The 13,064-nt window shown below is 41.6% G+C and overlaps 2 protein-coding genes across 7 annotated transcripts in view; both read left to right on the top strand.

Annotated features, from left to right (window-relative positions):
* Positions 1 to 13,064, top strand: part of mef2d (myocyte enhancer factor 2d) — a 218,889-nt gene that overhangs the window by 194,054 nt on the left and 11,771 nt on the right. The gene's annotated exons all lie outside the window — the stretch shown is intronic.
* The window catches only part of capn7 (calpain 7), a 28,506-nt gene that overhangs the window by 3,671 nt on the left and 11,771 nt on the right, over positions 1 to 13,064 (top strand). The window contains exons 3-18 of one of the 2 annotated variants that reach the window (XM_050046166.1): positions 1,191 to 1,342; positions 1,458 to 1,525; positions 1,754 to 1,987; positions 2,643 to 2,729; positions 4,679 to 4,805; positions 5,861 to 5,946; positions 6,631 to 6,724; positions 6,900 to 7,046; positions 8,653 to 8,759; positions 8,887 to 9,007; positions 9,235 to 9,379; positions 9,726 to 9,825; positions 10,872 to 11,007; positions 11,133 to 11,208; positions 11,633 to 11,778; positions 12,089 to 12,314. In XM_050046166.1, coding sequence (XP_049902123.1) covers positions 1,191 to 1,342; positions 1,458 to 1,525; positions 1,754 to 1,987; positions 2,643 to 2,729; positions 4,679 to 4,805; positions 5,861 to 5,946; positions 6,631 to 6,724; positions 6,900 to 7,046; positions 8,653 to 8,759; positions 8,887 to 9,007; positions 9,235 to 9,379; positions 9,726 to 9,825; positions 10,872 to 11,007; positions 11,133 to 11,208; positions 11,633 to 11,778; positions 12,089 to 12,112 — 1,850 coding nt within the window. In that variant the 3' untranslated portion in view covers positions 12,113 to 12,314. Of the gene's footprint in view, positions 1 to 1,190; positions 1,343 to 1,457; positions 1,526 to 1,753; positions 1,988 to 2,642; positions 2,730 to 4,678; positions 4,806 to 5,860; positions 5,947 to 6,630; positions 6,725 to 6,899; positions 7,047 to 8,652; positions 8,760 to 8,886; positions 9,008 to 9,234; positions 9,380 to 9,725; positions 9,826 to 10,871; positions 11,008 to 11,132; positions 11,209 to 11,632; positions 11,779 to 12,088; positions 12,315 to 13,064 lie in introns of those variants that run through there. The other variant, XM_050046165.1, reaches the window with a different exon arrangement.

The raw sequence follows: 13,064 nt of genomic DNA, 5'->3' as shown, positions 1-13,064 counted from the left end.
CAAACAAGACGTCATGATGACCAGCAGGAGGGTTTTTTGCCTTTACTGTGTTTCCAGCAGCTGACAGCTTGTATTATGTTACATGTTATTGTTCATCTCTTCCTGCTTTTCACCTGAAATGAATCTAATCTGATCTAAAATCCTGCAGGGGAGGAGTTTGTGACTAGTAATATGTAAGGAATCGTTCAGACTGTCACTGAATGGGCCCTGAGGACATGCTTTTTTATTTGGTGTCTGACTGCTTTTTTCCATGACTCTCCTCATATTATGGGTGTGTCCGTGTCTGTGTGTGTGTTTGTGTGCACACATGGGTGTGACCACAGAGACTATGGGAGTGTCCCATTTTGTTGGATGACATTTAGTACTGTGTGCAGCTGTTTTCTGTGAGATGAAAGTCACATGTTTCTGTAACAGCAGCTCTAAAGAGAAGAGTGTAGTTGAGTTTTTTAAACTCTAATAAGCTTTTTCATAGTTATGTAGTGTGTTTTAATCCATGTAGAAAAAAACATGTACAATAAATTCTTAAACTTTAAATGTCAAACGTATGCGTAAGCTACAGCACTTTCTGTAGCTGAACCAGGAATAAGTCTGATGGCTTTATTAGACAGGTCTGACCAAGAGTGAAAGTGGAGAGAGTGAGGATGATGTGTAGCAAACGGCCGGGCGCTGGAATCGAAACTACGGCCAGCCTAAAAAAATGTACAGATACATAAAGAAGTAATCCCTCTCAGTCATCACTGACCCACTCAGTTATGTGGTGCTGTATTTATCAGCAGAGACTCTGCTGTCTGACTGGATTTTTTAATTTTCGTCTTATTTTCTGTGTTCGGGACGTCCCTGTGCACAGCACGCCGGTGAGGTCAGGACTTTATAAAAAGGTAGTGACCAGATGTCTGACCGAAATTAGCAGGCATCCAAGAGGAGGCTATGAAAATCACAGATACAGCTCAGAAAAATACAAATATACCAAGGCGAAACGCAAGCGGACAAAGCTTGTTCTAAAATGAGAGAGTGAATCTGGGGTCGGCTTTCACTTTTGCTAGCAAAACTGTTTACAAACAGTAATCGAAGTAATTCCTGCATTGTATACTTTTAGCTGGTGGAGACCGTCAGAGAGCTGAACATTGGATGTCTTGAAAAAGTGTCTGTGTTGTGTCCTAATCGTTCTTTCCCTTAACCTTTGACCCCAGTCCAGAAGAGCGACCCGCTGAAGTCCCGGCAGCAGGTGGACCTGGAGCGCGCCCATTTCCTGGTCACGCAGGCCTTTGAGGAAGACGAGAAGGGAAATTATGATGAAGCCATTGAGCTGTACTCTCAGGCTGTGGAGCTGTGCATTGACACGGTGGGTCTCTTTTGTATCTGTATGTCTGTCTTTGTCATCGCTGGCAACTATCGTTCACTCCCTCACATTATCCCTGCTCGCTTCCACATTTTCTCTCCCTCTGTGTTTGCAACAGTCCAACCAGACATCAGACCAGGCGCTGCAGACCAAGCTGAAGCAGCTGGCACGTCAAGCTTTAGACAGGTAAGTGTCAGTCCTCCGGACGAGGCTGGTCCATCACATCCTCTCCATGGAAGTGTTTCAGAGGCAGTGTGTCTTTAAGCATCGAGTCTCTGTACTTTCTGTTCTGTTGTTCAGTTTTTCCTTGTTATGATTATTTTGTTCCCAATTGTTTTTTTCTGTTTTTGACAGAAAAACCTGACATGACTTTCCAGACTGAATCAAACTGACTCCTTCTTTATGTTCCATCAGGGCGGAGGGTCTCAAAGAATCCCAGTCCAGATCAACTCCAACTCAGGACAGGACGGGGCCTCCTGGAGCCAAGCCCAGCAGTGGGGCCAGCTCTGGGGGACCAGTCCGCCAGTACTTCCCTCTGGGGCCAGACTTCAGCCTCCATGACCGACCACAGCCCCAGCCGATACGAGCAGTCCAGTCCAGCGAGCCCCAGGGTCAGCGCTACACGTCTGAGGAGATCGAGGTGCTCAGGTGAGCCGACTGGTGGGATCTGTTGTTTGGTAATGCTACTTGGAATGATTTGTACAGGTCCTGGTAGACCTGGAAAACTACTTAATGCTACTTTCCAGTCAGGGGAAAGTCCTGGAAAAGGACAAGGTGTATTTGAAAAAAAGATGGAACACATTTTCAGTGCCTGAATATGTGATTGTTGGAAATGTGTGACTGTTAAATGGTTTTAAATGTGACATTGAGTACAAACAATTCAGACACAACATGGCCTGATGTCTGAAATTGAAACTGGACTAAGGCTTCAGGCTTCAGATTTCAGGACATGCTTTTCCCATCTTGTGGAATACTCCACTGGTGTCGTCTTAAGCGTAGATTAACCTGTTTCCACCGATAATGAGAGAGTGTCCTGGAAATGTTTGAGGAAGGTGAGAGACCTGTTTGATTTAAGAAAATCCTCTTCAATCTAAAAAAAGAAAGAAAAAGATGTCGAAAAATTCATCACTTTGTTCTTGTCTGGTGACGATGTGACAGCCACTACACTCCCACAGAAAAATTCAAGTTCTTAACACCAAAGTCTGAAATAGTTTCTTTTTTCACATCATCAGCCACCGTGCTGACTAAAATCAGCTGTTTGCTGCTCTGTTGCACTCATCTCTTTTTCCATCTTTATTTTCAGGAGTACATCTACAATCAATGGCATAGCCTACGTGCCCTTCATGAGTGTGGACCTGAGGGAGCGATTTGCCTTTCCTGTTCCTTTCTCGTGAGTTTACTTTCTGTTACTTTATTTCAGTTTGTTAGAGTCAGCAGCACAGTGTCATAAATGTGAGGATTTACAGTAAGCTTTCACACAAGCCGGTTAAAGATCTGCTTTACATTTTGAATTTCACAGACTTGTTTATCCTGGACAAACACAAGCAGCACTGAAGGGAAAATGTTTGTACAATTGTCCTCTTAATCTGTGTTCGCACTTTTTTAAATGCCTTTGCGCCGGCGATAGCTGTGGCCAGAGGCCTTATTTTTCAGGTTGTCTGTCCATACATGCATCCATACGACCGTCCCATGCTTGTGAGCACGACATCACAAGAACTCCTGAGGGGAATTTCTTCAAATTTGGCACAAATGTCCACTTGGACTCAACAATGAACTGATTACTTTTTGATCAAAGGTCAAGGACACTGTAGTCTTCACCGGGGGGAAACAGGTTTTGGTGTAACACGCCCACAAAAATATCGCCTACAGGATGCGAACCATGGCAGAAAAATGGCTACATCCCCGCAAGATCAAACACTGCAAAAGTTAGTAAAGGACGTTTGTCGACTATGACAACCGGAGGTGGTAGGGCGGGACTTCAGCAGGTGGCTCGTTCCGCCCAATGAGAGGCTGATCTATGCAGCAAACTTCCGCCCACTCAGACTAAGGACACTGTGACCCTGTCTGCCTCATTTTCAAGAACACCTTGAGGGAATTTTTCTACATTTGTCACAAACATTCTCTTGGACTCAATGAACAATGAACTGATTAAAGTTTAATGGTCATATGTCAAAGGTCAAGTCTATGTGACCTCATCTGTCTCATTTTTGTGAACGTGATATCTCAAGAATACCTTGAGGGAATTCCTTCTAATTTGGCACAAACGTTCACTTGGACTGTTAGTACTGATTGGATTTCGGTGGTCTTCAGTTAAGGTCAATGTTGGTGAAGATTTTTAGTCATCCAGGTATGGTAATTTTAAGTGCTGTATCGTAAGGAACTGGACTAAACAATTTGGGAAGAATGCCCTTCAACTGGTGCGTTCAAGCAAGTCCAGATGCCTATGATATAGCACTTGAGGTCAAGCTAAATGTGACCTAGCATCTGTCTCATTAATGTCTCAAGAACACTTCAACGGCCACTGTAGTTAGAAGCCCAACTGCAACTGATTTGTAACATGAAACTGCTTTATTCAGTGTTTCTAGCAGTGTAAATCACCTGTTCCATTTGTTTTGGAGAGGAAGAGACCTCTGCGGATAATGCAGCTCCCTGTAAAGACCTCCTGAACACTGAAGGAATTCTAACAAGTAGAAGTTGACTGAAATGAGGCCATTGCTCTGTCTGTTGTTACTGTTTTGAGTAAGAGGCCCTTTGCGATGGAAATTATGATATTGTACATTTAAAACCCGCTCAATTTGGGTTTTATCTGAAGAATTTCAGGCTTAGTGTTCCTTGCCTTAAATTCACAGCTCTTTACCACACTTACTCATGTCAGAAAGTCAATGGACAAAGGTAGTTTATAAGTAGACTTCACGAGAGGAACACAGGATAAAATGGCACTGTTTTTAACATAGTTGTTTTCTTTATTTCCTCGGCCTCATGTGGCTCCAGTATGATGAACTGGGGGCCTCAATCTGTTGTTGTAGATACAGCTGACATGGTCACAGTATAGAGACAGGATGTAGAAGGGTATTTTGGAGATACTAATAGCTGTTTATTAACGTTTTGCTTCACTCGGCATGAAGGAGAAGAGAAATTGCGTCGGCTTTGTCATGACTGTGATGGTTTGGTAAACTGAATACTTGTCAGTGCAAAATATGAATGATCTGCATCTTCAAACCAAAACATTCGGAAGATTTTATATTCAGTTTGGTGTGATGGACAAACAGAGAATGGGTGTCTTGCTGTGATGGATCTGAACAGTTTTTAACACAGTTTTGTTCTTGTTCTTCTCACTAGGGACAAAACAGGGAAACTGGCACTGTCTCCCAAACAGAAAGCCATCTTCTCCCGCTGGGTCCGGCCAGACGAGATCGGCAATAACCCCACCATGATCATGTCTGTGTCCAGCTTCAGCATCAAACAGGTCAGACTGACAGCTTGAGTCAGTGGATCCAGATTAAATATGAACCTTCTTTAATTGTACTGTTTGGCAAACATTTGCTTGCACACTCTCTTTTCTTATTTGATTATAATATTTTGCTTTGCACTTGTAGAGAACAACTTTTTTAGGCTTTAAAATTTCCATTTTTAATATATAATGTTTCCCTGGCTTTGTTCACGATGTTACGAGTGTAAGAAACACGCTTACAGAAAATTATGAAATATTGGAGAAATATCAAGGTTTCATGGAAATTAAAACAATCCTTCTTGGCGAAGTAAACAGTCAAATAAATCTTAAAAGTAGGTGTTTTTTTTTCAGCTTCAAACCTCAATTTAGCAAAATCTGTGACACCATATAACTTAAAGATGTGCTGGAACTACATTAATACAGCACAGAATCAACATTTGGTTGCATGAAAGTAAAAATTAGTGGGGATGTTAGTTTTTGAAAATTAAAGATTCTTCGTTCAGTACAAACTTCTGCCTAATCCAGTGAAAAATAAGTAATTGGTGAGGCTCAGAATATGATCACAAAACTGATGAATTTGGCTCTTAGGGCCAAAGTTCAAAATTCGTTCATAATTAAAAACATATTTTGAGTAGAGCTGTGGGACTGTGCAGGGTCCCATGAGTTAGATAGAAGTTTTTGCATGATTTTTTTAATTTATTTTTTATTTTTTAATAAAATCCATGATGTGAAATGGAAAAAAGTTCTGAATTCTGGGCGAGTTGTCATGAAGTGACCCCGTTCTGTATTTACTGGATGTTTTAGCTTGTTTAAAATCATCCAGCAGAGGGCGCAGCGTTCCCACAGATCAGGACCTTCATGGTAGACATGTCAAAATAACCTTTGGCAGGGATACAGAGAATAAACCTTCAGCCCTCTCACAGTTTGTCAAACTTGTTTTGTGTGTTTTGTATGCAGTAATATCTGTAGGAATACTGTTTATACAACTGCAGCTTTATTACTGATACACACTTATTAAAAAGGTAACTTTGACTTTTATAATTAATGTGATCCTCTCTCCTTTTGTCCAGACGGTGGTGTCTGACTGTTCGTTTGTGGCGTCACTGGCCATCAGTGCGGCCTATGAGAGACGCTACAACAAGAAACTCATTACCAGGTACTGTGTGTGTGTAGCTCTATATGTTGACTGTACTTCTACTCCATCTCAGAACAAAGAAGGGTGATCAGTTGTAACTCAGAGCGCCAACGCACCAATTGGTTTCATTTTAACTGCTCTAAAAGAAGAGCGTGGCAGTTCAAAGGTGTTGTCGCTCCTCTACTCTGAGAGTTCTACTGGTCCGTGTCTGCAGACCGCCTGTAATAATATAATTAACATTTGGAGTTAAGTGAACTATACAGTTCTGTTCGTGTTATATTTTGTGAATGGTCATGGAAAATTTATAACGGGTTCTTGAAAAGTGAAAAAGTTTTGAAATGTTGTTCATGAAAATGTGTGTGAACCCTGTTGACCTCTAGACAGCCTGAATAGAACTGAGTGCATTACATTGAAGTACATTTACATAATTCCCTGCATCATCATTTGGGACCTTGAGTGCCTTACATTGACTATTCAATAAAAGCCAACATTGTCCACCAGTGTCATCTAAGCTGCGCTGCACATGTGCTGCATTTATCCATTGCAGCTTCTAAACCTTTTAAATCAAGGCGAACAGGGGCTTAGCATATATACATAAAAAAATCATGGACAAGAATCAACCTTCAGACTTTAAATGAGTTTATGTGTGTGCATGTGTGTGTGTGTGTGTGTGTGTGTGTGTGTGTGTGTGTGTGTGTGTCATAGCGTCATCTACCCTCAGAACAGACGAGGAGAACCAGAGTATAACCCGTGTGGGAAGTACATGGTCAAGCTTCACATTAACGGAGTTCCCAGGAAGGTAAAAGACAAATGACCACAGCCTGCTGATCTGTTGAAGCAAATCACTGAAGGGGCAGCACAAGACACACAACACACAGCACATTATAAATGCACTTTCTGCACACACATTTATACGTCAAAAGGCACCAGTAGTGTGCTGGTTTGAAAATATTCTTCCTGTCCTGTTTGTGAAGGTGATCATAGACGACTACCTGCCGGTGGATCGTAACGGAGAGCTGCTGTGCTCCTACTCCAGCAACAGGAACGAGCTGTGGGTCTCCCTGATAGAGAAGGCCTACATGAAGGTGATGGGAGGCTACGACTTCCCTGGCTCCAACTCGGTGAGTGGAGGCGGACAAAGCTGCTGTGGTGAAACTGCTCATGAATATGTTCAAAGTGAAAGTTTGGAGCAACTGAGAATGAGGAGCAAAAGCATCTGTGTCACGGCTTTAAAGATTAAAATAGTATTTTTAACAATCTTTTATTCAGAGAATCACTCCTTTATCTCCTCATGTTGAAAGAAACAGACTTGGCAAATCTGGAAGTTTGTAATAAAACACATGGTTAATGATCTTTTTCAGGTCCTGAAAGTTTTTGAAAGTTTCACAAAATATGCAAAGAATTTTTCCAAGATATTGGCGGCCATTTTGCCACACTGCCCCCAGTAGGCACCAAACTGAATACAAACTGATGTCTGAAGTCTGATGTTTGTGCAGAAATATGCCTCCATCCGTCCCATTCTCGTGAATGCGACATCTGTAAAACACCTTGAGGAATTTTTTTCAAATTTGGCACAAACGTTAACTTGGACTCAACAAAGAACTGATAAGATTTTGGTTGTCAGAGGTCACAGTGACCTTGTTTGTCTTATTCCTGTGAACACATTATCTCAAGAATAACGTAAGGGATTTTCTTTCAAATTTGGCACAAACATTAACTTGGACTCAATGATGAACTCATTAGATTTAGATGGTCAAAGGTCAAGGTCCCTGTGACCTTGCATTCGTCTTATTCTTGTGAATGTGACATCTGTAGAACACCTTGAGAGATTTTTTTCAAATTTGGCACAAACGTCAACTTGGACTCAACGAAGAACTGATTAGAATTTGGTTGTCAAAGGTCACAGTGACCTTGTTTGTCTTATTTTTGTGAACACATATCTCAAGAATAACTGAAGGGATTTTTTTTGTCAAATTTGGCACAAACATGAACTTGGACTCAATGATGACATCTGTAGAACACCTTGAGGGAATTTTTTCAAATTTGGCACAAACGTCCACTTATACTCAACAATAAACTGATTAGATATTGGTCGTCAAAGGTTACTGTGACCTTTTCTGTCTCATTCTTGTGAATGCATTATCTCAAGAATATCTTAAGGGAATTATTGGTTTTTTGTTGTTTTTTTTTTCAAATTTGGTACAAACGTTTACTTGGACTCAACAATGAACTCCTTAGATTTAGGTCAAAGGTCAAGGTCCCTGTGATCTTGCATCCTTCTCGTTCTTGTACACATGACTTCTGTAAAAACACCTTGAAGGAATTTTCCTCAAATTTGGCACAAACGTCCACTCGGACTTAACGATGAACTAATTAGAATGTTTTTGGCCATAACCGAAGAATTAATTTGCTAATTATGACAAAATTGTGTGTCTAAAAGGATCAAATGACAAAGTGATGACATTTTATATCCAAAAGGTCGAAGGTTAATTGCATTGTGACATCATAATGTCCTGCAAATAAACTTTTCTTGCCATTATTCAGCATCATATCTCAGGAACAGAAGGGGAGACATTTGGTCAGATACTGAATTGGTGACACTAACCTTTTAACTGTGCTGATTGTGTAGATCCTCTGTGTGTGAAGCATCAGCAGAAACTTGACTGGTTTGCGGAGGTGTACAACCACTGGGCAATAATTCTAGTTTATACCTGGTCTGTGTTACAGAACATTGATCTGCACGCGCTCACCGGCTGGATCCCCGAGCGCATCGCTATGCACTCAGACAATCAGTCATTCAGCAAGGACGACACTTTCCGTATGCTCTTCCAGAGGTCAGCCTTCTTTCTCTCTTACTGCGTCTGTCTGTCTCATGTCTCAGGGTTTCTTTCCCTCCTCACATCTGACTTCATCTCTGTTTTTCTTCTCCCTCTCTTTCTGCTTCTCTCTCTCTGTTGCCAGGTTTCACAGGGGTGACGTCCTCATTACCACGGCAACGGGGGTGATGACAGAGGAAGAAGGGGAGAGATGGGGCTTAGTCCCAACGCACGCCTATGCTGTTCTTGACATCAGGGAACACAAGGTCAGTGTAATTAACGTAGCATTAGCGTGTCATAATGCGCTCTTATATTTATCATCAGAGGGAACATGAGGTTTAATGATGCATTTTGAACATGCTGATCACTTTGCGTAACTGAAGTCCTGAACATTATGGATGTTAGCACATAATTCATTTCACTGAATTGAAATCATCCATCTCCTGCATCTGTAGTAGCAGCCATGATGTCTGTGGGTGTGTTGTTCTTTTAGGGAATGCGTTTCCTGCAGCTGAAGAATCCGTGGAGTCATCTGCGGTGGAAGGGACGTTACAGCGAGCGGGATGAGAAGAACTGGACACCTGACCTCCTCAAGTACCTCAACTTTGACCCCAAAACAGCACAGAAGTTTGACAATGGTATTCACTTTATTTTCCAAAACACAACACCTACAATATGGGCAGAAAAATTACCATCTACCACCTGTTTTTTTTAGTTCCTACTGTGAAATATTTCATTATGTGTTTGTGTTGTTCGTTTTAACATACTGGTTATCACATCCAAAGTTGGAGTATCAATTGAATCACAAACAAAGATTACAAACTCAAGGGAGTCTGCCCTAAGTATATCTCAGGCCTGTACTTACTGTGGTGTAGCAGTACTTTTTAAAATGTGAGAGAAGGGGCATCAGATTGGCACAGAGAAAAGCAGGGGGGCTCTATCAAATACAAATCATACCTATGTTTTCCTCCATTTGCTCTCCAGGTGTTTTCTGGATTGCATGGGAGGACCTTTGTCAGTACTATGATGTCATCTACCTGAGCTGGAACCCCGCCCTGTTCAAAGACTCCTCCTGTATTCACAGGTGAGTGGTTGTTTGCCTAATTTTGTTAACACTGAGACGAGAATTGGTAGTGTACAGCTCATGGTTTGTGTAAAGCTAACATTAACTCACTTTCATGGTCATCCTACTAGGCAAGCTGCAAGATATATCTGAAGAAATTGTAGCGTCAACTACTTTATAATGTTTTACCAACTGTAATTAGGCCCAACGATTCACAGCAAAGCTTTAAATTGAAAAAGAAAAATCTGTTGTTTCATGCAGACTGTATAAACATGGACATCCTGGTGAGAAACATGAACTCGTTACCAAGGTTGGAACTGAAATAACAAATGCATGTAGGCTAACAGCCACGACAGTGAAACCAAACGGTTGTCACATTAAGAATGTTCTTTTCACACTCAACCTCCTGTCCGCTCAGATTTATCACATGAATCAAAATAGAGTGCTCCAGGGATGACAGTTTTCTGTAGGCCAACGAGGAATTTAGCGTCACCCATGCGATGACATTCTCGAGTCTCATTTAGCCACTTGTTAGCAACCGCCTTTTGGGGGGTATTTACTGATGAACAAAACATGAAAGTCTCTTCAGCTTGTGTTAACCACAGACCTTATTTCATACATCTGACCAAAAACACATTGACTTCATTGAGGAAATCAGGAGTGCAAAAATGCTAACTCATTCAGGTTTTAAGTCTCATTCCTGGGGCGCTCTCTAAGTATGAGTAAATGAAAATAATTGTTAAATTTATGCAAGATAGGCATGTTGTTTGTTTTCGTGAACGGTTGATTATTGTGCCAGTATTTGAAACGTTGCTGCCACAAGGAGTTGTGGGACGGCATTATCTCCTTTGGTGAAGGATGGTCCAGTGTATCCTTTGCTAAAGGAGAAAAGAAAGGAAGCATTGAAGCTCCTTTCCTTAGCAGTCAGAGAATTGGACCAGCTCTTGTCGTGACTGCCACTTGGATACTTCCAGGTCATTTCACTCAGTTAGGAACCTTCCTAAGAAAAATAACACTATTCGACTGCAGCCTCAGACTGAAGTGTGTGTGTGTCCTCTCGTCTGCAGTAGCTGGGATGGGAAGCAGGGTCCAGTGAAGGACGTCTACAGTCTGGCCAACAACCCACAGTACAAGCTGGAGGTCCAGTGTCCAACAGGGGGAGCAGCTGTGTGGGTGCTGCTCACCAGACACATCACTGACAAGGTAGAGACACAGAGCTGGTAGATACTGACAGGATATACCTGTATCTTAGTCAGAGCTCAGTGTTATGATGGGGTGCTGTGAGGCTGCACTTGTATCTAATAACTGTTTTCTGTTTGTTAATGCAGGACGATTTTGCACAGAACAGAGAGTTTATCACTCTCGTCGTTTACAAGACAGATGGGAAGAAAGTCTACTACCCAGGTGAGGTTTGATGAATGACTTAGAGGATGCATTCTGTCTGTGGCACTGAGCTGTGAGATTTATACTGCAGAGGAGTGGCAGCAGGAGTTTGAAGGCAGCACTCTGTCACTTCTTTATTTCTGCCCCACAGTCACACACAACAAGGTCAGACACCTGGAAGAAAGATTAGTCCATCACACACCCCAGACTTCTCTGATACAGCTCTGTTCACAAAGAAATAGTTCATCCTCAGTGATGTGAATATGTTTTCATTGAGTGAGTGCACATACCTAGCAACATCACTGCGCCCTAAAATAGAAATCCAAATAAACTGTTTACTCCCAGGTAAAAGAGACTCTGGAATTTAAACTGTTAAAAAAGGTTTACTGTAACTGTCAGCTCTTCTAACCTCTGGTTAGTCACTGTTTGAACACTTCCTCCACAGCGGATCCCCCTCCTTACATCGACGGCATCCGTATCAACAGCCCACACTACCTGACCAAGATGAGGCTGACCAGCGCGGGGACACACACCTTCACACTGGTGGTTTCCCAGTACGAGAAACAGAACACCATCAACTACACACTGCGGGTGAGAAAGAACTTTTTCTATATATCTCCAGGTTCACAGATCAACAACAATTTATTATTTTTTTTGTGAAATTAGGTACATGTATATACAGTATGTGAACAAGATTTTTTTATATTTATACTTATTTAACCCAACAAAGATTAAAGAAAATTAATCAGAATCTTTTCTGATTTCTGCTGGTGTGGCTGTGGCGGGACAGGCACACTGATGCATCAATGATGGCACTGCCCAGCAGTAAAAATATTTTGGGTCGATGTTATAAACTTCTGAAATTCTACATTATGTGTAAGTATCCCAATATGTTCTACAGTGTGTTTACTGGGCAGAAAGGTAGATGGAATCAGCTCTCGAATGATGCAACGATTGATTGGCCTGGCATGTCTATTGGTGAAAAGGACAATACTCATAAACTGGAAACCAAGGAAACCCAACTGTTTCAGTTTGGAGAACTGACTGAAGGAATATTTGGACTTGGAACAAGTTGCCATCGAACTCCAAAAATTGGACAGTGGACTCAAAGGTTCTTGGACCTTAATAAGGTCATATCTGAATAAACCACTTCCTATAGACACATATTCTTGTTTAATTTTTCTGAATGCGAGCGATCAGAGGAAGTACCTTTTATTGGCTGCACCTCCAGAAACCCTGGCTGATTACAATTTGGTGGTCAAAGGTCAAGGTCACTGTGATCTTGCGTTTGTCTCATCCTCGTGAATGTGACATCTCAAGAAAACCTGAAGGGATTTTTTTCAAATTTGATGACGATATCCACTTAGACTTAACAATGAGTTGTTTAGAATTTGGTGGTCAAAGGTCAAGGTCATTGTGGCCTTGCATTTGTCTCATTTTTGTGAATGCAATATCTCATGAAGTCCTGGTAGGAGTTATTTTCAAATAACTCCTACCATAACCTTCCATGTGGACACAAGAATGAACTGATAAGAATTAGCATGGTGTTTGAAGGTCAAGGTCACTGTGACCTTTCCTGATTTCTGATTATTGACATTTTTAAGAGACACAATCTTTCGGGGGAGAACTGCAGTGCATCTAAGAATTGATTTTTTTTCCCCCCCCTCACTCCTACAGGGAGCATGTCTGCTATGTTTTTGTCAAATTTGCATATTACAGAATTGCAGTTGAGAGAAGCGACTGCTCTCCACCTCTCCTCTCCTTCAGTGTGTGTGTGTGTGTGTGTGTGTGTGTGTGTGTTAGTAAGTGTGTGTGTGTGTGTGTGTGTGTGTGTGTGTGACCCAAATATATTTTTTTGCCATTTATAATTCATGGAC

The sequence above is a fragment of the Epinephelus moara genome, chromosome 6 (assembly GCF_006386435.1).
Source record: "Epinephelus moara isolate mb chromosome 6, YSFRI_EMoa_1.0, whole genome shotgun sequence".
Taxonomy (NCBI): domain Eukaryota; kingdom Metazoa; phylum Chordata; class Actinopteri; order Perciformes; family Serranidae; genus Epinephelus; species Epinephelus moara.
This window is presented reverse-complemented; position numbering and strand designations above follow the sequence as displayed.